The sequence below is a fragment of the Ornithorhynchus anatinus genome, chromosome 3 (assembly GCF_004115215.2).
Source record: "Ornithorhynchus anatinus isolate Pmale09 chromosome 3, mOrnAna1.pri.v4, whole genome shotgun sequence".
Lineage (NCBI taxonomy): Eukaryota > Metazoa > Chordata > Mammalia > Monotremata > Ornithorhynchidae > Ornithorhynchus > Ornithorhynchus anatinus.
Genome location: NC_041730.1, coordinates 63,945,841 through 63,969,728, shown reverse-complemented (window position 1 = coordinate 63,969,728; position 23,888 = coordinate 63,945,841). Strand labels below are relative to the sequence as shown.

Sequence of the window (23,888 nt, the reverse complement as noted above, 5' to 3'; positions counted from 1 at the left end):
GGAGGGCCACTCTCCCGTCAGGTTGTCTCCTTCCCCCCGTCTATCTCTCCCTCCGTCACCCCCACCCTGCCCCGGCCGTCCCCCGGCAGCCTGTCCTCTCACCCAACTGACCTGGGAGATGTTGGACTGCGTCTTCTCACTCTCGCCATCCCCTTCCGTCTTGTCTGTCAGCAGCCCCTGCACTTGGTACTCCAGCACGTAACTGTCGATAAACCGCTCCAGCTCTTCAATCTCCTGTGAACGGCTGCTCCCTGCCTCGGAGGAGGCCGACGCCGCCGATGAGTTTTCCATCTCCAGGTTGGGAGCCTGTAGAGAACAGGGATGGAGAGAAGGAGAGAGCCGGTTATGAAACTCCTGCCGAGCAATAAAGAGGCAGAGATGAGCCAGGTTCTGAGGAAATGGTGAGTTCCCACCCAACGTTCATTCAACAGTCCAGATGGAGTGCATGCTGAAGATAGAAAGTTGGGAAGAAGTTTATACCATCCTGGCTCTTACAGTTATTTATTTTTAATGGTATCCATTAAGCACTAATATGGCCAGGCACTAATACGGCAAGGCAATCAGGATGTCCCACATGGGGCTCACAGTCTTAATTCACATTTTACAGATGACTTAATTGTATTTATTGAGCACCTACTGTGCGCAGAGCTCTCTACTAAGCACTTGGGAGAGTACAACACAACATAACAGACACATTCAGTGCCCATAAGGAGCTTACAGTCCAGACAGGGAAAACTGAGGCCCAGAAGAGTGAAATGACTTGTCCAAAGTTACATAGTAGACAAGTGGCGGAGCTGAGATTAGAACCTAGGTCCTTCTGATTCCCAGACCTGTGCTCTATCCACTAGGCCGTGCTTTCTAGTGGGAAGGGAATGTGCCAGAAGAGAAGGAATCAGTGTTGAAGAAAAGCCAAGACCTTTAAAAAAAAAAAAAAAGTAACTCAGGGATTAATTCAAAGTCTGCCTAGCCTACTCTAACTGGAAGAGAAGATGCTCTTTTGGTACCAAATCTGATGCTCCAGTTATGCTTTCTAATTATCAGGAACCAACTGTGGAACCAAGCCTATGAATGTAAGCTCGCTGTGGGCAGGGAACACAACCACCAATTCTGTTATATTATACTCTTCAGAGTGTTTAGTACAGTGCTCTGCACACAGTAAGTGCTCAATAAATACAATTGATCCAATGATTGGTTGAATTGCCCCACTCGGACCTTTGTCCCAGTCCTTTCAACAGTCATTGAGAATTACAGCTCCTCTGCTGGGGCTGAGATCGGAAGAGGCTTTCTTTGGGATCTCTGAAGCAAAATTGGCAAGATCTCAGCTCTCGCTTGCTCCCTACATGGAAGGGCTTGACTGTGGGCTCACGCCAAATCTTCACGTGGATTATCGGTGCTTTTCAGCTCATTCTGAATGGGGCTAATATTAACTGCCAGCTTCCCCACCCTCGCTCGCTTTCATCTTCAAAAAGTACAAGTCTTCCAGTCCAACTTAAGCCCCGACACACATCACATCCCCTCTATCACAAAAGCCCTTTCATTTCCAGGGAAAGTCTCAGATCAAAACGCTTCCAGACAAGAGATGCCCAAGAGAATGCCGGGAAACCCTGGTTTCTCATTGCAGGTGAAATGTTCTGAAGCCTGGTGGCGAGGGACTCTGTCAGATAGCTTCTCCCGCGGAGCCCAGTGGGTGAACCTGGGTCAAGCCAGCCCTGGCTCTAGTCTGGCAGGAAATCTGAACCAGCAATAGATAAAGGTGGAGTGATGCCTTTCCCTTTCATATGTAAAACCTGGGCCAGTCTTCACAAGGCCCCTGTTGTAGCCAACAGGGAAGGGCTCTCCTTCCAGCAGCCTTGCTCCTGGTGCTTTAATGACTGGGGTCGTTAACTGGGAGTGGATGGATTGATCGATCAACAGCACTGATTGAGCGCTTACAGTGTGCAGAGCACTGTACCAAGCATTTGGGAGAGTACAATACTACAGAGTTGGTAGATATGTTTCCTGCCCAAAGGAGTTAGAGTCTAGACGGGGAAGACAGACTTAAAATAACGTAGCTATGTATGAAAGTTCTGAGGGGGAGAATGGGCTGCATGTCAAGCTCAAGGGTGATGATGAAAGGAGAGGGAGTAGGGGAGATGAACTGGGGAATTGGTTGGGGAAGACCTTTTGGCTGAGATGTGATTTTAATAAGGTGCTGATGGTGGGGGGGGAGCCGATCTGTGGTATATGGTTGTGGAGGGAGTTCCAGGACACAGGCAGGACTTGGGCAACGGGTCAACTGAGAGTTAGCTGATGTCGAGATGGAGTAAGTTGGCATTATAGGAGTGAAGTGAGCCGGCTGATCTGTAGTAGGAAGTCAGAGGCAGGTAAGGTAGAAGGGGGAAAGCTGACTGCCTGCTTTAAAGCACTGCATAGTGGATAGAGCACGAAGGTCATGGGTTCTAAACCCAGCTCCGCCATCTGTCTGCTGTGTGACCTTAGGCAAATCACTTCACAACTCTGTGACTCAGTTACCTCATCTGTAAATGGGGATTGAGACTGTGAGCCCCATACAGGACAGGGACTGTGTCCAACCTGATTTGCTTGCATCCACCCCCATGCTTAGAACAGTGCCTAGCACATAGTAAGTGCATCACAGATACCATTATTATTATTATTATTAATAATAATAAAGCCAATTGTGAGGAGTTTCTGTTTGATGTGGAGGTGGCTGGGCAACCACTAGCGGTTCTTGAGGAGAACATTACTTGATAATGCCATAGGAAAGCCATGCCTACTATATAAGGTGTTGGGGCAAAATAAATAAAAGAAATCTAAAAGCCATTTCTCAACATCAAAGAAAAAATGTATAACTGTATATGGGAGCTTGGGGCAGGTAGAGTCAGTCGGCTATCTGGTGAACCAAAAAGAAACCGACTTAAAAATAGTATTTATCAACTCTACTGTATTATTCTCTCCTAAGCCCCTAATATAGTGCTCAGTACATAGTAAGTATTCAATAAATATCATTGATTGAGAAGCCTCAGTAGAAAATTGCCCCATCGCTGCTTCCCCAGCTGCTTGACACATTTACAACTACGCTTGGAGGGCTGGGCTTTATCCTTAGGCTTACAGTCTTGGATCAGGAGCTGAGAGTCAACCCCTGTTCTATCCCTTCTCTTTGCCATCTCTTCTCTCCCATCTCCCTCTCTGAAATGATCCATTTTATCTTCTGCTTTCAGGCCGGAGCCTGTGACTCTTTGACTCGTCCCTCTCGTTCACCCCACACATCCTATCCGTTACCAAGACCTGCCGGTTTCACCTCTACAATATCGCCAAGATCCGCCCTTTCCTCTCCACCCAAACGGCTACCTTACTATTACGGGCTCTCGTTATATCCCGGCTAGACTACTGTGTCAGCCTTCTCTCTGACCTCCCTTCCTCCTCTCTCGCCCCGCTCCGGTCTATTCTTCACTCCGCTGCCCGGCTCATCTTCCTGCAGAAACGATCTGGGCATGTCACTCCCCTTCTTAAACAACTCCAGTGGTTGCCTATCGACCTCCGCTCCAAACAAAAACTCCTCACTCTAGGCTTCAAGGCTCTCCATCACCTTGCCCCTTCCTACCTCTCCTCCCTTCTCTCTTTCTACCGCCCACTCCGCACGCTCCGCTCCTCCGCCGCCCACCTCCTCGCCGTCCCTCGGTCTCGCCTATCCCGCCGTCGACCCCCGGGTCACGTCCTCCCGCAGTCCTGGAACGCCCTCCCTCCTCACCTCCGCCAAACTGATTCTCTTTCCCTCTTCAAAACCTTACTTAAAAATCACCTCCTCCAAGAGGCCTTCCCAGACTGAGCTCCTCTTCCCCCTCTACTCCCTCTGCCATCCCCCCTTTACCTCTCCGCAGCTAAAGCCTCATTTTCCCCTTTTCCCTCTGCTCCTCCACCTCTCCCTTCCCATCCCCACAGCACTGTACCCGTCCGCTCAATTGTATATATTTTCGTTACCCTATTTATTTTGTTAATGAATTGTACATCGCCTTGATTCTATTTAGCTGCCATGGTTTTTACGAGATGTTCTTCCCCTTGACGCTGTTTAGTGCCATTGTTCTTGTCTGTCCGTCTCCCCCGATTAGACTGTAAGCCCGTCAAACGGCAGGGACTGTCTCTATCTGTTGCCGACTTGTTCATCCCAAGCACTTAGTACAGTGCTCTGCACATAGTAAGCGCTCAATAAATACTATTGAATGAATGAATGGAAAAAGCCACACTTCTCATTGGGGTGTTTTGGTTCAAGGCCTGAATCCCCCGGCCACCCTGGCCCCAACATCACCTCGCCCCTGAAGGCAGACAGCGCTTTACTGAGGGTAGCTGAGCTTGGGGAGTGGAGAAGAGAGATTCTCCCCAGAACTCTCAATCAGTGGAGATGCTTCGCCTACCAGTCTCAGGCTGAGCCCACCCAAGATACATGCTATTAGCAGCCACAAAATTAGCCATCCCTTGAAGTCTAGCCACAGCATTAGTGAGATTACCTCCTCCCCAGTGAATCCCCCGGGATGAATGCAGGCCATACCATACAATTGAGACACTTCATTTGCTTCTCCAAAAATATACAGTCCCTTTCATCTCCACGGAGAAACCCATTTTTCCAGGCCCGAGCAGACAGAGAAGGAGGGATGTATTCATTGGCACTGTCCTCCCCCTGATATTTGTTCTGGTATATCAGCCGCCCTCCCCCTGGTGTTCTCCCTTCCGGCCCAAATTAATCCATTCTTTACAGACTGCATCATAACCCTCTTCCCAGAGAGCAGCACTGTATCCAAAGCCAATTCTCACCAGATTAACACATTGTGATCATCCCACATCAGAGGTTAAGGAGACAATGCACTCCACCTGATCTGCTGGGCCTCTAGCCACTCTGGACCTGGCCGAGCCGGGGGATCCAGCCTCCCTGCTGAATCCGAGTCTACGGTTCATGTTGCTTCCCAGCAGAGACAGTTCTGGGCCCGGCCCTCTAAACTGTAAACTCGTCCTCTAGACTACTAGCTCGTTGTGGGCCAGGAACGCGTCTAGCAACTCTCTTATGCTGTCCTCTTCCAAGCACTTGGAACAATGCTCTGCACCCAATAAGCGCTCAATAGAGTTGATTGATTGGCCTTATTTCCCAGCTTCAATGCTGGTTTCTCCTGTCTCAACCCAGTATCAGGTCCAGGGGCACCAGACTTTGGCTTTGGTCGGGGCAGCCCAGGGCTTCCCCGCCTAGACTGTAAGCTCATTTGGGGCAGAGAATGTGTCTAATTGCTATATTATACTCTCCCAAGTGCTTAGTACAGTGCTCTGCACAAAGTAAGCGCTCAATAAATAAGACTGTTTTATGGGACTTAGTGCAGCACAGGATTTCAATAACTATCCAATCAATTAAGATTGTCTCTATTTGTTGCTGAATTGTACTTGCCAAGAGCTTCGTAGAGTGTTCTGCACACAGGGAGCGCTCAATAAATATGATTGAGTGAATAAACAGATCATTGAGGAGACTCCCCAAGCTTCCCCTACCCCTTCCCCTTCCTCCTATTTCTCCCTGACTTTTTTTGATGTTATTTGTTCAGCCCTTACTACGTGACAAGCCCTGTTCTAAATGCTGGGAAAGATAGAAGTTTACCAGGTTAGACACAATCCCTGTCCTATATGTTCACAGTCTAAGTAGGAGCGAGAACAGGCATTGAATCCCCATTTTGCAGCTGAGGAAACTGAGGCACTAAGTGACTTGCACACAGCAGGCAAGCGGCAGAACCAGGATTAGAACTCAGGTCCTCCGGTTTCCAGGCTCATGCTCTTTCCGCTAGACTACGTTGATTCCCAGATCAACTTTCATTCAAGTTACACTCAGCTGGGCCTGGGGCTGACAGTCTTTCCTCCTCGTTCTACATGACCGAGGGCACGCAAATGTCATTCAGTTCAGCCCCAGAAGTGGCCGCATTATGGCTACGGATGAAGTCAAGGGCTGGGATAAAATGATCAGGATGGACTGTTGATGATGGGAATGGAAGCAACGTGGCCTAATGGAAAGAGCACAGGACAGGGGTCAGGAGGCCTGGGTTCTTACTCCGGTTCCGCCACTTGCCTGGTCCGTGACCTTGAGCAAGTCCCTTAACTTCTCTGTGTCTCTGTTTCCTCAAATGGGAATTAAATACCTGTAGTCCCTCCCCCTTAGCGCGTGAGCCTCATTTAGGACAAGGTAGCCCAAAGGTCCAATTCTATCCCTACATTTCTTCTTCCCTGACATTCTTTCATACGAGCTCGTTACAGGAAGGGAACATGTCTGCTAATTCTGTTGCCGTGTACTCTCCCAAGTGCTGAGTATGGTGCTCTGCACATAAGAAGCACTTAAAAAAATATCACTGCTTGATCATCAGTTGAGAATGGTGAAGCCCCTAGCAGCTAGGGTGGCCGTCAGACAACAGTTCTTCAAAGCCTGTTCACGGAAAATAGAACATTCTCCTGAATATCAGCTCCCCAATCTCACGTGGTCTCTAAAGACCTGATGGGGTCTCAAGCTGGGGTGGGGGAGGAGGAGGATAAATGCACATAATCATAAAAATAATGATGGTATTTGTTTAGCGCTTACTATCGTTTAGACTGTGAGACCGTCCTTGGGCAGGGATTGTCTCTGTTGCCGAATGGTACAGTCCAAGCGATTAGTACAGTGCTCTGCACATCGTAAGCGCTCAATAAATACTATTGAATGAATGTGCCAAGCACTGTTCTAATCGCTGGAGTAGATACAAGGTAACCAGGTTGTCCCACGTGGGGCTCACAGTTTTTATCTCCATTTTACAGATGACGTAACTGAAGCACAGAGAGGTTAAGTGACTTGCCCGAAGTCACACAGTGGTTCTGGATTAAAACCCACTACCTCTGACTCCCAAGGCCATGCTCCTTCTGTGTGCATCCATCTGTCCAACCTTCTGGGACGAACAAATGCAACGCCCTCCTGAAATTCTATCTCCACCAGGAAGCTTTCCATGTAATTAATGAGAAGCACCGTGTCCTAGTGGCAAGAGCTCAGGGCTGGGTTCTAGTCCCAGATCCACCATCTGCCTGCTGTGTGACCTTGGGAAAGTCCCTTAACTTCTCTGTGCTTTGGTTACCTCATCTATTGGTTACCTTGATTCTATTTATTCTTGATTCTATTTATTCGCTATTGTTTTAATGAGATGCTCATCCCCTTGATTCTATTTATTGCTATCGTTCTTGTCTGTCTGTCTCCCCCGATTAGACTGTAAACCCGTCAAAGGGCAGGGACTGTCTCTGTAACCGATTTGTACATTCCAAGCGCTTAGTACAGTGCTCTGCACATAGTAAGCGCTCAATAAATACTATTGAATGAATCTATGAAAATGGAGATGATACCTATTCTCTCTTCCCCATGTGGGTAAGGACTATGGCTGACCTGATTGTATGCATCCACCCCCAGATTGGTGGTTCAGTCTTTGGCGCATAATTACTGCTTAACACCCCAACTAGTATTATCATCTGCTACTACGGGGTGCTCAGCACTGGACTCTCCTAAAAGGAAATCCAGACGACTGCCCAGTGACACACGATTGGCAACCGACGCTCGTCCAAGGGTTGGGGAAGTACATCTATGACCAGATGCTATTTCACTTTCCTAAGACATTTGTTCCCCCAGAAAGAACTCTTCCAGCCTAACATTCTTTTGTGGCAAAAGTCCTCTTTGTCCTACAACCTTCACGAGGTGGCCTGGCAGAACAGGAAACTCATGGCTACAGGCCAAAGATAGCTCTGTGGCCTAGTGGGTAGAGCACAGGCTTGAGAGTCAGAAGGACCTGGGTTCTAATCCCAGCTCGGCCACTTAAATTAATAATAATAAGAATGTGGGTATTTGTTAAGCACTTACTATGCGCACAGCACCGTTCTAAGCGCTGGGGTAGATACAGGGTAATCAGGTTGTCCCACGTGAGGCTCACAGTTAATCCTCATTTTACAGATGAGGTAACTGAGGCACAGAGTAAAGTGACTTGCCCACAGTCACACAGCTAATAATAATGTTGGCATTTGTTAAGCGCTTACTTTGTGCAGAGCACTGTTCTAAGCGCTGGGGGAGACACGGGGGAATCAGGTTGTCCCACGTGGGGCTGACAGTCTTAATCCCCATTTTACAGATGAGGTAACTGAGGCACAGAGAAGTGAAGCGACTTGCCCACAGTCACACAGCTGACAAGTGGCAGAGCCGGGATTCGAACCCATGACCTCTGACTCCGAAGCCCAGACTCTTTCCACTGAGCCATGCTGCTTCAAGGTCACACTTATCTGCTGTGTGACCTTGGGGAAATCACTGTGCCACAGTTTCCTCATCTGTAAAATGGGGATTAAGACTGTCAGCCCCACATGGGACAAGGACTGCTTCCAATCTGATTAGCTTGGATTTACCCCTTCGTGCAACGCCTGGCACTTAGTAAGCATTTAACAAATCCCGTTTAAAAAAAAAACCAGAATTAAACCTGGCAGGGTGGCCTCCAAAGCTGACAACACCTATGCGTATTGTGGGGTTCTTACCCACACAGACACGCCCACACGGGCTGACACTAAAAGTAGATCTCACCCAGTGCGCGGAGGTTTAAATTGACCATCCTTTAAAGGTGGCAACCTCATGTGAATATACCCTGTGTTTTGTGCATCGCTCAGTACATTGGTAGCGCTCCAAGAATACCTATTACCCCAAAGAAGATAAAACACCGGCTTCCTCTTCTCAATGCTTTCCAGGGCTGGAACAAAACACCATCGGTAAATAAAGATTGAGGACAGGCATCCGCTCAGCTCCTCATTACTACCTCTACAATGACCAAGTCCCCATTCACCTGCAGACACCGTCCGCTGGAAAGATCAACGGAGCCCTTTCATCCCTCAGGAGCCCCAGCCTTGCCATAATTACCCGTGCTGCTTCCACGCCGAGCTGTACTAAATGAACTGACTGAACTACGACAACCAAGACGCCAAAACAGAGCTGATTTCATTCATCACATTATCTTTTTCTATGTCTCTATTCCGCCACCCGATCTTAGTACTCGTCTGCTGTGTGATGTTGGGCCGGTGACTTCTCTGTACCTCAGTTCCCTCATCTGTAAAATGGGGATTCAAACTGTGAGCCCCGTATGGGACAACCTGATTCCCTCCTAACGTTTAGAACGGTGCTTGGCACAGAGTAAGCACTTAAATACTATCATTATTATTACCGCTCTAAGGAAAATGGTCTGCTATGAGATACCTGGAGGGTTGGTAAGTTTCCTGAATTTATTTGAAAGGCTAATTTAAATTTACAGCGGAGAGATTCCCCTAGCCATGGAAGGGAAGGATGCTCTCCCTTTATCGTAACAAACCGCCATCTGGAAATCTGGCTACCCTTTGTTCAGGATGAGTCTCTTCCTCCAGCCATCCCATCTTCCATTCTAAGCTCTTCCCAGCAAACAGGAGACAGGCAGCCAGCCCCTACCGGTCTAAAACAGGTTGCTGGGTTTTGGGTTTTTTTTGGACAGGATTTGCTAAATGCTTACTGTGCGCCAGACACTGATACCGGGAAGCAGCATGGTGTAATGGATAGATCACGAGTCTGGGAGTCAGAGGGTCATGGGTTCTAATCCCCACTCCACCACCTCTCTGCTGTGTGACCTTGGACAAGACACTTAACTTCTCTGTGCCTGTTACCTCATCTGTGAAAAATGGGGATTACGAATGTGAGCACAATGTGGGACAAGGACTCTGTCCAAACTGATTAACTTGTATCTACCCCAGTGCCTAGAACAGTACTTGGCACATAGTAAGTGCTTAACAAGTGCCATAATTGTTATTATTATCATCATTTAGGCAATCGGTTTGCTTAGAACAGTGCTTGGTACATAGTAAGTGCTTAACAAGTATAATAATCATTATTATCATATAGGAAATCAGGTTGGAAACAATCCCTGTCCCCCATGGGGCTCCCAGTCTTAATCCCTATTTTACAGAGGTGGTAATTGAGGCGCAGAGAAGTGAAGTCCTGGTTGATAGCATTTTCTTCCCTCCTCTGGAGTATGGTGCCATCTCTTTCTATAGGCTGTGTGACTTTGTCCTCCCACATACATATTGGAGAAAGGAAAATGGTCAACCACAAATGTGTGTTTGGCGGGGCAGGACTCTCCCATCAGTCAGCAGTAGTTATTGAGTGCTTAATGTGTGCAGTACTACGTGCTGGGGAGAATGCAACAGAATTATAGCGCTGCTCCCAGCCCATAATGACCCAGAGTCTGGCCCAGCCCTGCCAAGTGTGTGCCACCCCCCCTTTACCTCTCCGCAGCTAAACCCCCTTTTTCCCCTTTTCCCTCTGCTCCTCCACCTCTCCCTTCCCATCCCCACAGCACTGTACTCGCCCACTCAACTGTATATATTTTCATTACCCTATTTATTTTGTTAATGAATTGTACATCGCCTCGATTCTATTTAGTCGCCATTGTTTTTACGAGATGTTCTTCCCCTCGACTCTTTATTGCCATTGTTCTTGTCTGTCCATCTCCCCCGATTAGACTGTAAGCCCGTCAAACGGCAGGGACCGTCTCTATCTGTTACTGACTTGTTCATCCCAAGCGCTTAGTACAGTGCTCTGCACATAGTAAGCGCTCAATAAATACTATTGAATGAATGAATGAATGAAGTCACTTGTCCAAGGTCACACAGCACAAACACGAGGGAGCTGGGATTAGAACTCAGGTCCTTCTGACTTCCAGGCCCATGCTCTATCCACTAGGCCACGGTTGCACTTCCAGGCCATTGTTAGGGCTTTCCCTTCTATCTGCAAGGGGCCTGTTTGTTGATTGTGAGCAGAAAGTGGCAGGTGTTGATGGTTAATTCTATCATCAAACTCACACTGCATTTCAACACACAAGGCCAAAATAAGCCACCAGCTGGGGAGTGAGTGCTGAAAGCAGGTGCTTATCAGCTTCTGGAGGGAGAGGAAGAAGACAGGAAAGCCTCAGCTTCCCCTCCCCCAACAAGCTGAGCAGCAGACACTCTCTTGTTCATGGAAAATAAAACATTCTTCCTAATATCAGTTCTCTAATCTCAGGTGGTCTCTACGACCAGATGAGGTCTCAAAGTGGGTGGGGAATATATGAATGTGTTTGTGTGCGTCTGTCCATCCATCTGGGACAAATGCAAAACTCTCTAGGAGGAGTAAAAGGACACAGGGAAGACAAGACAAGCCTCTTGCCAGACTATAACTGCGCCGATTCATTCAATCTTATTTGTTGAGGGTGTACCGTATGCAGAGAACCGTATTAAGCACTTGGAAGAGTACAATATAACAAGAAGCAGAAATTCCCTGCCCACAACAAGCTTTCGTTCTATTCCCCCTACTGTTGAAATGAGCCTGGGAATGCAATATATCTAGGACTTCACACATTGACTCTACTAATAATAATTATGGTATTTGTTAAGTGCTTACTATGTGCAGAGCACTGTTCTAAGCGCTGGGGTAGATACAGGGTAATCAGATTGTCCCCCGTGGGGCTCACATTGTTTAATCCCCATTTTTCCAGATGAGGTAACTGAGGCCCAGAGAAATGAAGTGACTTGCCCAAGGTCACACAGCAGACAAGTGGCGGAGTCGGGATTAGAACCCACGACCTTCTGACTCCCAAGCCCGGGCTCTTGTCACGGAGCCACGCTGCTTCTCCAGAGTTCCTCACTCCGGTTTCATGCAGTGTTTGAGCTCGTTGTGGGCAGGAATGTGTCCGCTTTTTATACTGTACTCTCCCAAGCGCTTTGTACGGTGCTTTGCACACAGTAAGTGCTCAACAAATACAACTGAATGAATGAATGTTTTCAATTACTGGGCTCTTCTGCAACTGCTGAGCTCGGGAGTGGATGCATTCTAATAAGAAAGTTGAACCAGAGCAGCACTGCGGTCTATAATGTGCTCAGTATTTCCAGGCTTCTGTGAGGAAGAGGGCCCAACAGAGAAAGGTTAAACATCAAAAAACTGGAAGTCCAATTCCAACACTGCCATCCTGGTGACTGGACAAGCCACTCCACCTGTCTGGGCCTCAGTTTCCTCATCTCTTCTGGGAAGATTTCTAGTTCCTTTTCTTTTCAAAGCCCACCCCGCAGCAGAGGTGCTGAGGGCTGAAACTGTCAAAAATCAGGCACCCACAGGGAGGAGAAACAAATGGGTTAGAAACAGGATTATCACTGCAGAAGTCTCAAACTGATTTAAAATGGAAAAAAAAACCTTAAATGGAAAATTTTCCTTCATTAGAGAGAACATACTTTACAGCAGTGTTTTTCAGCCAGCCACTCTATTACCACTAAGTGGTATTTCCTGGCAGCCAAGCGCAGCTGATCCAGCAACTCAGTCTAATTTAAGATTTCCAATCAATCAATAGCATTTATCGAGCACTTATTATGTGCAGAGCATTACACTAAGCAACTGGGAGAGTATGATACAACAGAATTAGCCAATATGTTCCCTTCCCATAACGAGCTTAGTCTACAGGAGAATTTAATCAATTTACAAATGAGGAAAGTGAGTCACAGAGAGGTAAAGTGACTCACGTCCTACAGCAGAGAAGTGGCAGGGGCTATGTAAGCTCCATGTGGGACGGGATTGTGTCTTCCAACTCTGTCGTACTCTCCCAAGTGGTTAGTACAGTGCTCTGCACATAGTAAATGGTTAAAACATACTACTGATTGAAAATAAGTCTATATCGAGTGTTGTTTTTATTCCCCATCGTTAGTCGGAGCCTACCAACTATTTTACCCTCCCACCTCAGAAGGCCTCGGAAGAAAGGAGGCAGAGGGGGGCTCTCAAAAAATAAAAGGCAGCAAAGCCCTGCCTTAGTCAGCTGTGTGACCTTGGGCAAGTCACTTAACTTCTCTGTGCCTCAGTTACCTCATCTGTGAAATGGGGATTAAAAACCCGTGAGCCCCACATGGGACAATCTGATCACTTTGTATCCCCCAGCGCTTAGAACAGTGTTTTGCGCATAGTAAGCGCTTAACAAATACCACAATTTATTTTATTTTTTAAAGGTTCTCTCTGCCTGGTTTCAAGGTCTTACAGTCTAGCTCTGGCTGGACGCAACCAGCTCGAGTTGGTCCCCAACAGCCGTTCAACTCATTCCCGGTGTTTAGGTTGGTGGTGATAACTAGGTAGCCGGGTGGAGAAGTTGGGTAAAGACTCTCCTCCCCTTCCCACAGCCTCAAATTCCCATCCTCACCCTGCGCTTGCCTCCTCCCCTGCCCTCTCCTCCTCCTTGTCCCTCCCCTGCCTCCACTCCGTCTTCCCTTCCCTCCTCCCCCGTCCCCTGTGGCAAGTTCTGATGGGCTCTAAAATTCTGAACGCTTCTGATGGATGATGGGAACCTGGCGAGATGGAGGCTGGGAGAGGATCAATTTCTGAATTCCCCGCCTTGTAACTCTGTAATGCATGGGCTCTCCACCCAAGGTCCGACACACACAGTCCCAGCGACTCAAGAGTGTAGTCCGCAGCTTTTATCAGAACAAGAGAGGATGGTGGAAGGCAATTCCTCTGGAGCAGTTTCTTCATTTCCTTCCCTGTGGCCAGCTGACATGATTCCCCTTTTCCAAACACGGTGACAGTTTCCCCATGATCCAGGCAGCTACATTTTTTTTTGACACTTGAACATGGAACCAAGGGAACATCTTTCCTTTTTTTATGGTATTTGTGAAGTGCTTACTATGTGCCCGGCACTGTTCTGAGCACTGGGGTAGCGACAAGCTAATCAGTGGACATAGTCCACATCCTACACGGGGCTCACTGTCTTAATCTCTGTTTTACAGGTGAGGCACACAGAAGTGAAGGGCCTTGCCCAAGGTCATCTAGCAGACAAGTGGTGGAGCATGATTAGAACCCAGGTCCTTCTGACTCCCAGGCCTGAGCTCTATCCACTAGGCCACTCTGTTTCTCATTCAACGAGAGGTCATCAATAGACATTATTAAATCCCCATTTTACCCACTGGAACTGAGCTTGGTAACTCACCAGGATCAGATGGGTTGATCTACTAGTTACCTTCCACCAAACCCACAAAAACAACGGAGGGAAGGAGTGAAAGCCATGAATTTCAGTTGTTGCTGAGACTCACTTGCTAGCTGATTTTCCTTCCCCCCATGAGGAGGGAACTTTAGGAAGTTATTCAAGATACAGAGGTCCTACCTCAAGAGATTTTCACCCCTTCTATGTGGTCCATCAATAATTCTCTCTTTCCATCTCCCAGCTATAAAGAGAATGGATTTCACCCTTCAGTCGTCGTCACTGGACAAGAAGCAGCATGGCTCAGTGGAAAGAGCATGGGCTTTGGAGTCAGAGGTCATGAGTTCGAATCCCAGCTCTGCCACTTGTCAGCTGTGTGACTGTGGGCAAGTCACTTAACTTCTCTGGGCCTCAGTTACCTCATCTGTAAAATGGGGATTAAGACTGTGAGCCCCACGTGGGACAACCTGATTCCCCCGTGTCTCCCCCAGCGCTTAGAACAGTGCTCTGCACATAGTAAGCGCTTAACAAACACCAACATTATTAAATACTAACAATGTGCTTCTCTTTCACAAAACCCTCTGTGCCTTTACAGCGTGGGGCTGGTTATTGTAGTTCAGATTTCTTGTTCTTTCTAACCTGTTTATGCTATTTTCATCTCCCCATACATCACACTTAGTGTGGCTCAGTGGAAGGAGTCTGGGCTTGGGAGTCGGCGGTCATGACTTCGAATCCTGGCTCTGCCACTTGTCAGCTGTGTGACTGTGGGCAAGTCACTTCACTTCTCTGTGCCTCAGGTACCGCATCTGTAAAATGGGGATTAACTGTGAGCCCCACGTGGGACAACCTGATTACCCTGTATCTTCCCTAGTGCTTAGAACAGTGCTCTGCACATAGTAAGCGCTTAACAAATACCAACATTATTATTATCACACAAATATTAGAAAAGACAGTCCCATAGATTTGATTCATGCTTTTCTTCTAAATATCAGAGTTACTTTCAGTTACTATTTCCTTTATATTCCCAAATCCCTGTGAAGGAAGGAGATGTAGGAATTATTACTACAGTTTTACAGATAGGAAGACAGGCATGGAGATCAGAATAATAATAAGAGTAATAACGGTAATTAAGTGTTTACTATGTGCCAAGCACTGTTCTAAGCGCTGGGGTAGATACAATGTAACCAATCAGGTTGGATACAGTCTCTGTCCCACAAGGACAGAGTCTTAATCCCCATTTTACAGATGAAGTTCTTAATACCCATTTTACAGATGAGGTAACTGAGGCACAAAAGTTAAGTGACTTGTCCAAGGTCACACAGAAGACAAGACATGGAGCCAGGATTAGAACCCACATCCTCTGACTCCCAAGCCCGTGGTCCTGCCATCCACCTTAAGCATTAAGGTATCCACATATTCAATTATTCATTTGGTCACTTCACCCCAAAAGACTGATGTTAATAAAGGTCATAACAATTACGGTATTTGTTAAGCGCTTACTATATGCCAAGCGCTGTTCTAAGCACTGGGGTAAACACAAGGTAGTCAGGTTGCCCCACGTGGGGCTCACAGTCTTAATCCCCATTTTCCAGAGGAGGTAACTGAGGCCCAGAGAATGAAATGACTTGCCCAAAGTCACACAGCTGACAAGTGGTGGATGCGGAATTAGAACCCATGACCTTCTGACTCCCAGGCCCATTCTCTATCCACTACACCGTGCCGCGTGTTCCTAACCACTTCATCCTCGATCTTGCTCCCGGTGTACCTACATGATTGACATCTGCTGCCCCACTCCACCCACAGCAGGGATCATGGCTTTGGCACATGACTGCTTACTGAGCAGCGTGGCTCGGTGGCAAGAGCCCGGGCTGGGGAGTCAGAGGTCATGGGTTTGAATCCCAGCTCTGCTATTCGTCAGCTGGGTGACCGTGGGCAAGTCACTTCACTTCTCTGGGCCTCAGTTACCTCATCTGGAAAATGGGGATTAAGCGTGAGCCTCACGTGGGACAACCTGATTACCCTGTCTCCACCCCAGTGCTTAGAACAGTGCTTGGCACATGGTAAGCGCTTAACAAATACCACGATTATTACTACCAGAACAGTAAGCACTAAAATACCATCGATTGATTTAACTAGTGATTAAACCAGTGCAGCCAGAAGGTCCTGCCTGGTTAGAACTTTGCTTATGAACCTAATCTATAAGAAGTGTGACCTAGATAACACTGTAGCGTGACTTATAGCCACAGCCATTTTTCTCTTGACCAAAGAGGTCATTTCTTGGCACTGACTCCCCAGTTTTCTCATCTAATAGTGTAGTTAAAGTTTTGAATGAGCCCAAATTCAATAGTCCTTATATTCAAAATAATATCCAAGTCATCTAACTAATGAAAATTGCAATTTCAGGAAACTACCTAGTCCTCCCATCTATGAAGCCCCCTACTTTCAGCTCTTGGGTTTTATGCAGGTAATATTATGGAGTCTTAGATCTGATCTAAAATTCAGGTGTCTGCTGCAATAAGCATCTTCTTGTTTTAAAGGATCAAGACTCAGCTTTTGACGATGGGAGTTTTATTTGATTGCCAGAGACAGCCTTCTAATGTGGCTACGCAAATTCAGCCACCTTGCATCGGGAGCACGATGACCTGCTGAAATAGCATGCAAATGTTTTGAGGGGCTAGATCCCTGGCAGATGAGAGCAAATCATCCATTGGGCAACTTTTCTACTTATCTTGGACCAATCGCCCTTCATTTGGAGGACACCTGGGGAGAGTTGAGTTGGCTTCAGAAAACCTCTTCTTCCCAAGTTCCAATTAAATTAGGGACACCATTGTCTTGAGCTTGTTCTCAGTCACTCAATGAGTGACCCAAGCTGGTGATCTGATGCGGCCAAAATGATGGCCTTGGGGAGTTGGCAGTGTTCTACATCTCTCAAAATAGGGGTTGAAAGAAGTGTAAACCTGACCCACAGAGTTCCTCCCAAAGTGCAATGTAGTCTGGCAGCTAAGGCAGTATTGATATTGACAAACATCAACAGTCATTATGGCTTGTGTACACAGCTTTACACTAACTCAAACCAAAAAAAATGCAAAATTGATATTGACAAACATCAGTCATTATGGCTTGTGTACATAACTTTACACTAACCCAAACGAAAGCACCACAAAAACCCACAGGTGTTTTCTATGTCTGTTATTGCAGATCTAGCCTGAAAGCTATTGCCCAAATGTGGTTGGGTTAATTTGTGTTATATATCACAACATATCAGAGGTCAAGACACGTACTTCTGGCCACACTCCGGCATTGTGCTAGCTATTAGACTGTAGTGAGCAAAATGACTACATTATATCTAGACTGTAAATTCCCTTTTGGGCAGGGAATGTGTCCACCATCCCTGTTGAAGTGTATTGTTACTATGATATTTGTTTAGCGCTTACTACGTGCCGAGCACCGTTCTAAGCACTGGGGTAGATAACAAGGTAATCAGGTTGTCCCACGTGGGGCTCACTGTCTCAATCTCCATTATACAGATGAGGTAACCGAGGCACAGAGAAGGTAAGTGGCTTGCCCAGGGTCACACAGCAGACAAGTGGCGGAGCCGGATTAGCACCCACGGCCTCTGACTCCCAAGCCCGTGCTCTCGCCACTAAGCCATGCTGCTTCTCACCCTCCCCAGTGCTCAGTACAGTGCTCGGCACGTAGTAAGCCACTCAAATACCACTGATTGATAGTTTGGGAAGAACTACTCCTAACTGTTTCCTCTGAAAGAACCTCAATTCTGTATATATCCGTAATTTCTTTTAACGTCTGTATCCCCCTCCAGACTTTAAGCTCTTTATGGGCAGGGAACGTGTCTACCAACTGTTGCATTATACTCTCCCAAGCGCTTAGTACAGTGCTCTGCAAAAAGTAAGCATTCAGTGAATAGCACTATCAATTCAGGCCCTGCTCTGGGCACGCACAGCCGAATAAGGAGGGTAGAGGAATGCTGAGTCTCTCTGGAGACCGTGCCGACGTCGGAATGTACCGTGGCCGCTGAACCAACACTTGGGGACGGCAGAACCGTCCCTTCTCCCGAAATCAGCGTGGGAGTCCCTTAGGTCTCTGGGAGTCTTCTAGACCAGGCGAGCCTGGATCCGATCACCAGGGCTACGACTCTGGTCTGTCCCTGCTGCACTGACTGGACCTGAGCATCTAAGGGTGATTGGGCAAACCCCGTTCACCTCTGGCCTTTAGCACTTGGAGCGTTCTTGGGTCCCTGGTGGAGCTAATGTCAGTATCGGGTCTCCTCCTCCCAAGCCCCAGGCTTAGCTAGAAAACAGCGCTGCTTACATCCAGCTGGCCTAGCTCTTTTGCTGAAATTTTTTTTTTTTTGCACCTGTCAATGCACTCTGATCATAGTAATGTTGGTATTTGTTAAGCACTTACTAAGGGCAGAGCACTGTTCTAATCGCTGGGGTAGATACAGGGTAATCAGGTTGTCCCACGTGAGGCTCACGGTTAATCCCCATTTTACAGATGAGGGAACTGAGGCACCGAGAAGTGAAGTGACTTGCCCACAGTCACACAGTTGACAAGTGGCGGAGCCGGGAGCCGAACCCATGACCTCTGACTCCGAAGCACGTGCTCTTTCCACTGAGCCACCCTATCCACCTTCCACCCGCACAGCATCGCTATCCCTTATCCCTTCTAGCAGTGAGCATCACCCAGTAGCCCAAAGAAGAACAGTCCTAACCCCGGGACTGCACTACCACTTTCATTCCTTCACTCAATCGTATCTACTGAGCGCTTACCGTGTGCAGAGTATCATACTGAGCGCTTGGGAGAGTCAATATAACAGCAAGCAGACACATTCCCTGCACTCCCTTCTTAATTAAAATGATTTTCTCTAAATCCAGCCTAACAGCTGATCAGCCGACAGTGGGTGTTCCCTAGGCTGGCTGGTCACAGCAACGTTCCGGACCCGCTATCACCAGAGAATCCCTAAAACCTAAATCAGCAGTCTACACAGAGCTGTAGCCACTGGGCACCAGCAACACGCTTGCTTCTGCAAATAAACCAGGAGAGACCACGAGTCAGGAAACAAGCTCTTTTCTTTTCAGGCATTCGGGCAACACAATGAGCACTTAGGCCGTGAAAAGCCTGGTAAACCCCAAAGACCCATCTCAGTTGAGATGTCATCGGGGGAGCGTCATCATTCATTCGATAGTATTTATTGAGCGCTTACTATGTGCAGAGCACTGTACTAAGCGCTTGGAACGGACAAATCGGTAACAGACAGACAGTCCCTGCCCTTTGACCGGCTTACAGTCTAATCAGTACGGTAGCTGAAGTGTTCGGGGAGAGGAGAGTTAAATGAAGCCAGGCCTTGCGACCTTGGCACGCCAATCTCGGTAATAATAATAAACAATAATAGTAATTATTATCCGTGGTATTTGTTAAGCACTTACTATGTGCCAAGCACCGTTCTATCCGCTGGGGTGCTTATAAGCAAATCGGGTTGGACACAGTCCCTGTCCCACATGGGGCTCACGCTTTCAATCCCCATTTTACAGATGAGGTAACTGTGGCCCAGAGATGTGGCGCAACTTGCCGAAGGTCACAGAGCAGACATGCGGTGGAGTCAGGATTAGAATCCAGTTCCTCCTGACTCCCAGGCCCATGCTCTTTCCACTAAAGCACACTGCTCCTCAATTATGGGGCAAGGGCGGTGCGAGGAAAGAGCTGCTTGTGTAGAAGACACGGATGACTGCTTCGGCACCGGTTTGTTAAAGCGCCCGCAGAGGCCAAATGGTAGTCCCCAAACAAGTGGCAAGAGCTCTTCCCGAGAGAGCTGCCAGGAGGAAGAAGAGGCAAGAATGGACACGCTCTCATTCCAGAGATCTCTCCAAATGCTCCCTCAGCTGCTCAGGGCTCAGCTGCAGCTGCCACTCTCCCTCACAGTGCCTGGGCAAAGCATGCCCTCAAACCTGATCGCTGCCTGCTATGTCCGGCTTGTTCAAACCCACCTCAAACAGGAAATCCACGGACCCAGCACGAAATTATGCCCAGGGAAGGGGGACTGAAACAAAACCTCTGCTGACAAAGTCCTGTCTCCATGACACAGGGTTGAAAAAATGTGAGTCCTTGAATTTCTGTCCCCTAAGTCACTGGAGTTCTGGGACTTTGAGTCTGACAGTCAAAGCAGGGACTAGGCTTCTTAACTATGTAGCATATTCCTAAGCGCCTAAAACAAATATAATGAAAAAATACTGAAAATTATTTTATAATAATAATAAAATGGCATATGTTAAGCACTTACAATGTACCAAGCACTGAGAAGCAGCATGGCTTAATGGAAAGAGCATGGGCCTGGAAATCAAAGGACCTGAGTTCTAATCCTGGCTCTGCCACTTGTTTGCTGTATGACCTTGGACAAGTCACAACTTCTCTGTGCCTCAGTTACCTCATCTGTAAAATGGGAATAAAGACTGTGAGCCTCACACGGGCCAGAGACTGTGTCCACCCGATTTGCTTGTATCCACTCCAGCACTTAATACAGTGCCTGGCACGCACTAAGCGCTTAGCAAATGCCATAATTATTATACTTGGAGCGTGGATTACCCCCTTGGGGTTGTTGACAGGGAGCAAATCAACCTGATAAATTCTTCAATCCTTCTCTTCCTTGTCAGGGCAAACCAGCCACTGAATCAGGGAGAATGTCTCAATTTGTACGCTTCCCTACCCCAGCCACATCATGGGATATTCTGTAAGCTTTGAGTGCTCAATAAATACCATTTTTTTTAATTGCAGTACTCACAGAGGATGTCTCCCGTGCTTCTTGCAAGAGACTCTAAGGATAACAATCTCAATTAGTTCAATTAATCATATTTATTGAGCACTTACTGTGTGCACAGCACTGTACTAAGCTCGTGAGAAAGTCCAATCTAACAGTGAGCAGACACATTCCCTGCTCACAGTGAGCTTTCAGTCTCAATTAGTTTAGCAGCCTTGATATTCAATTGGTGTTTCATTTTAGAAAGAAGCACTTGACCCTCAAGTCTTCCATCCTCATAATCCATCTCCCTCCCAAGTCAGCTGTATTTATTGAGCGCTTACTGTGTGCAGAGCACTGTATTAAACTCCTGGGAGAATAGAATGTGGCAATGGCACAGACACATTCCCCGCCCACAAAGAGCTTACAGTCTAGAGGGGAAGACAGACATTAATTATAAACAAAATTACAGATATGTACATAAATTACAGATATGTACATTTCCCTCCCACCCTGGATGCTACCAGTCAGGTTGTTTCCGACAGTGAAGGTCAATATGAAAGGCCCTCTAAAACAGGAGTCATTTTCTTCTGCCACTTGGCAGCTGTGTGACTGTGGGCAAGTCACTTCACTTCTCTGTGCCTCAGTTACCTCATCTGTAAAATGAGGATTAACTGTGAGCCTCACGTGGGACAACCTGATTACCCTGTCTCTACCCCAGCGCTTAGAACAGTGCTCTGCACATAGTAAGTACTTAACACATACCAAGATTATTATTCTCAGCCACCCACCACAAAATCCTATTAAATTCATATTTTGTACCATGGGAGGATAACAAATAGTAGCTTCTCACTCAAAAAGTGTTTCACATCTTGACCCAAGACTGTCTCTCAACTCAAGAAGATCAAGCAAAAGTGATCACTAAAAGGTCTGCTTGTCATCCTTCTCTTGTAAATAATAGCAGTAGTGTTGCTAGGAAAAATACGTTGGCTTTCAAAACCCTGGCAACTGAGTAGCACTCTGCAACTCAGTATCTCAAAGTTCATTTCCCTCATGGAAAATAAACTTCATGGCATCCAAAGGAAAACAGAGTCAACTCTGTGATTATGTGGTGATGATAGTCCAGAATTCTAGTTACCGTGGCTATGCCCTAACAGACGCAGCAAATAATAATGATAATCATAATTATGGTATTTATTAAGCACTTACTATGTGCCAGGTAATCTACTAAATGCTAAGGTGGATACAAGGAGATCAGGTTGGATTCAGTCCATGTCCTACCTGGGGCTCACAACTGTAATCCCCATTTTACAGATGAGGGAACTGAGGCACAGAGAAGTTAAGTGACTTGCCCAAGGTCACACAGCAAATAAGTGGCAGAACAAGGATTAGAACCCATGACCTTCTGATCCTCAGGCCCATGCTCTATCCACTACGCTATGCTGCTTCTCAAGAAGGGACCACAAGACCTTCTGCCGAAACCACCTCACTGCCAACTCTGTCGTGTTTTACTCTCCCGGGTGCAATGCTCTGCACATAGTAAGCACTCAATAAATACCACTGTTGTGGATGACCCAAACAGAAATGTGTTATGGAAAGAGGTCCCCCATTCTCTAGTGCCATTTTATCCCACATATTTAAGGGGAACATGCACTTTGGGGGAGCTGGGCTTTTACAGATGGCTTCCCCAGCAGCATAGTAGCAGTTTGGATGGAGAGGAAAGGTGGATTTTTATGTTGTGAAGATAACACTGACAAAATCTGGCACCAGACTGAATATGTGGGCTAAATGAGAGAGAAGCCAAGGATTATGCCTTATTTAGGGGTTTCTGAGGCAGGGTGGAAGTTAGCTGGTCTACAGGGGCTGGAAATGTCTGCAGAAGGAAGGGGTTTGGGTGGGAAGATGAGGAATTCCCTTCTGGACATGAAGGAAGTAAAATCTCTAGCCTCAAAGAGGGCTTTACCTCCAGCACTAGAACTGAGCGGATTGAAAGTTCGAACCCTAGACCACCACTCATCATTGTCATCTCTGCCCAAGCTGCTCAAACACAGCAAGAGGTGAAGCAGGGCCCTCTGATCTTTAGAAGGAGAAGGGAAAGAAGCATTGAAACTGTAAGCTTCAAGAAGCATCAAGACTCTAGACTATAAACTTGCTATGGGCAAGGAATGTGTCTACCAATTCAGTTATTGTTTACTCTCCCAAATGCTTAGTACAGCGTTCTGCAAACAGCAAGCACTCAAACATGACTGATTGATTCTGCTCTGGTATACCTTGAATATTTATTTGTTAGATTATTTCTAAACTTGTTCCCATCGCAGATTGTAGGTAGTAACTGTCTTCAAGTCATATAATAATGTTGGTATTTGTTAAGCGCTTATTATGTGCGGAGCACTGTGCTAAGCGCTGGGGTAGATATAGGGTCATCAGGTTGTCCCAGGTGAGGCTCACATTTAATGCCCATTTTACAGATGAGGTAACTGAAGCACAGAGAAGTTAAGCGACTTGCCCACAGTCACACAGCTGACAAATGGCAGAGCAGGGATTCATACCCATGACCTCTGACTCCCAAGCCCGGGTTCTTTCCACTGAGCCACGCTGATCTTCTTTGTCAACCTCTGCTCAGTTACAACGTGGCAAACCCAACCAGATTCACCTAAAAAGCTGTAGCACTGTCCGAACCTCTCTCTGGCTCTGACACCAGGACCCCACACAAGTGCCATGTCCAGCTCCTCAAAAATTTCCATCAGCCTCCTCTACAGGCCATTCTCAGCATCAAAAGGGCAAGACAAGAATGCTGAAGAACTCAGTCAGTCCCTTAGCAATAACAATCTGCTCGCCTTAGCCCGGCTGTGCTAGGTTCCATGTGGGAGGAGAATGAGGCACTGTAGAATACCCAAACAGCTGTTGTATGAATTGAAATTCGGAACAAAAGCAAGGAGAGCACGGGAAATATTTTAAGGAAATGTTGAAACAAAGGAGCTGCAGACAACGCTACAGCCCAGCTGAAAACCCAAAGTCAGAAGCCGAGGGTAAACTAGCATGACCCACTGCTATCAAGAAAGGACGGGCTATTTTTGAGCAAAAAGTTGTAACAAATGAAAGACGAGGAGGCAAAAAAGAAAAGA

General features: G+C 47.1%; 1 protein-coding gene across 3 annotated transcripts in view; it reads right to left on the bottom strand.

Annotated features, from left to right (window-relative positions):
• The window catches only part of CTIF (cap binding complex dependent translation initiation factor), a 402,154-nt gene that overhangs the window by 324,765 nt on the left and 53,501 nt on the right, over positions 1–23,888 (bottom strand). For 2 of the 3 annotated variants that reach the window (XM_039911489.1, XM_039911490.1), the window contains exons 1-2: positions 20,377–20,403; positions 112–306 (exon numbers count right to left, since the gene is read on the bottom strand). In XM_039911489.1, coding sequence (XP_039767423.1) covers positions 112–291 — 180 coding nt within the window. In that variant the 5' untranslated portion in view covers positions 292–306; positions 20,377–20,403. Of the gene's footprint in view, positions 1–111; positions 307–20,376; positions 20,404–23,888 lie in introns of those variants that run through there. The other variant, XM_029059560.2, reaches the window with a different exon arrangement.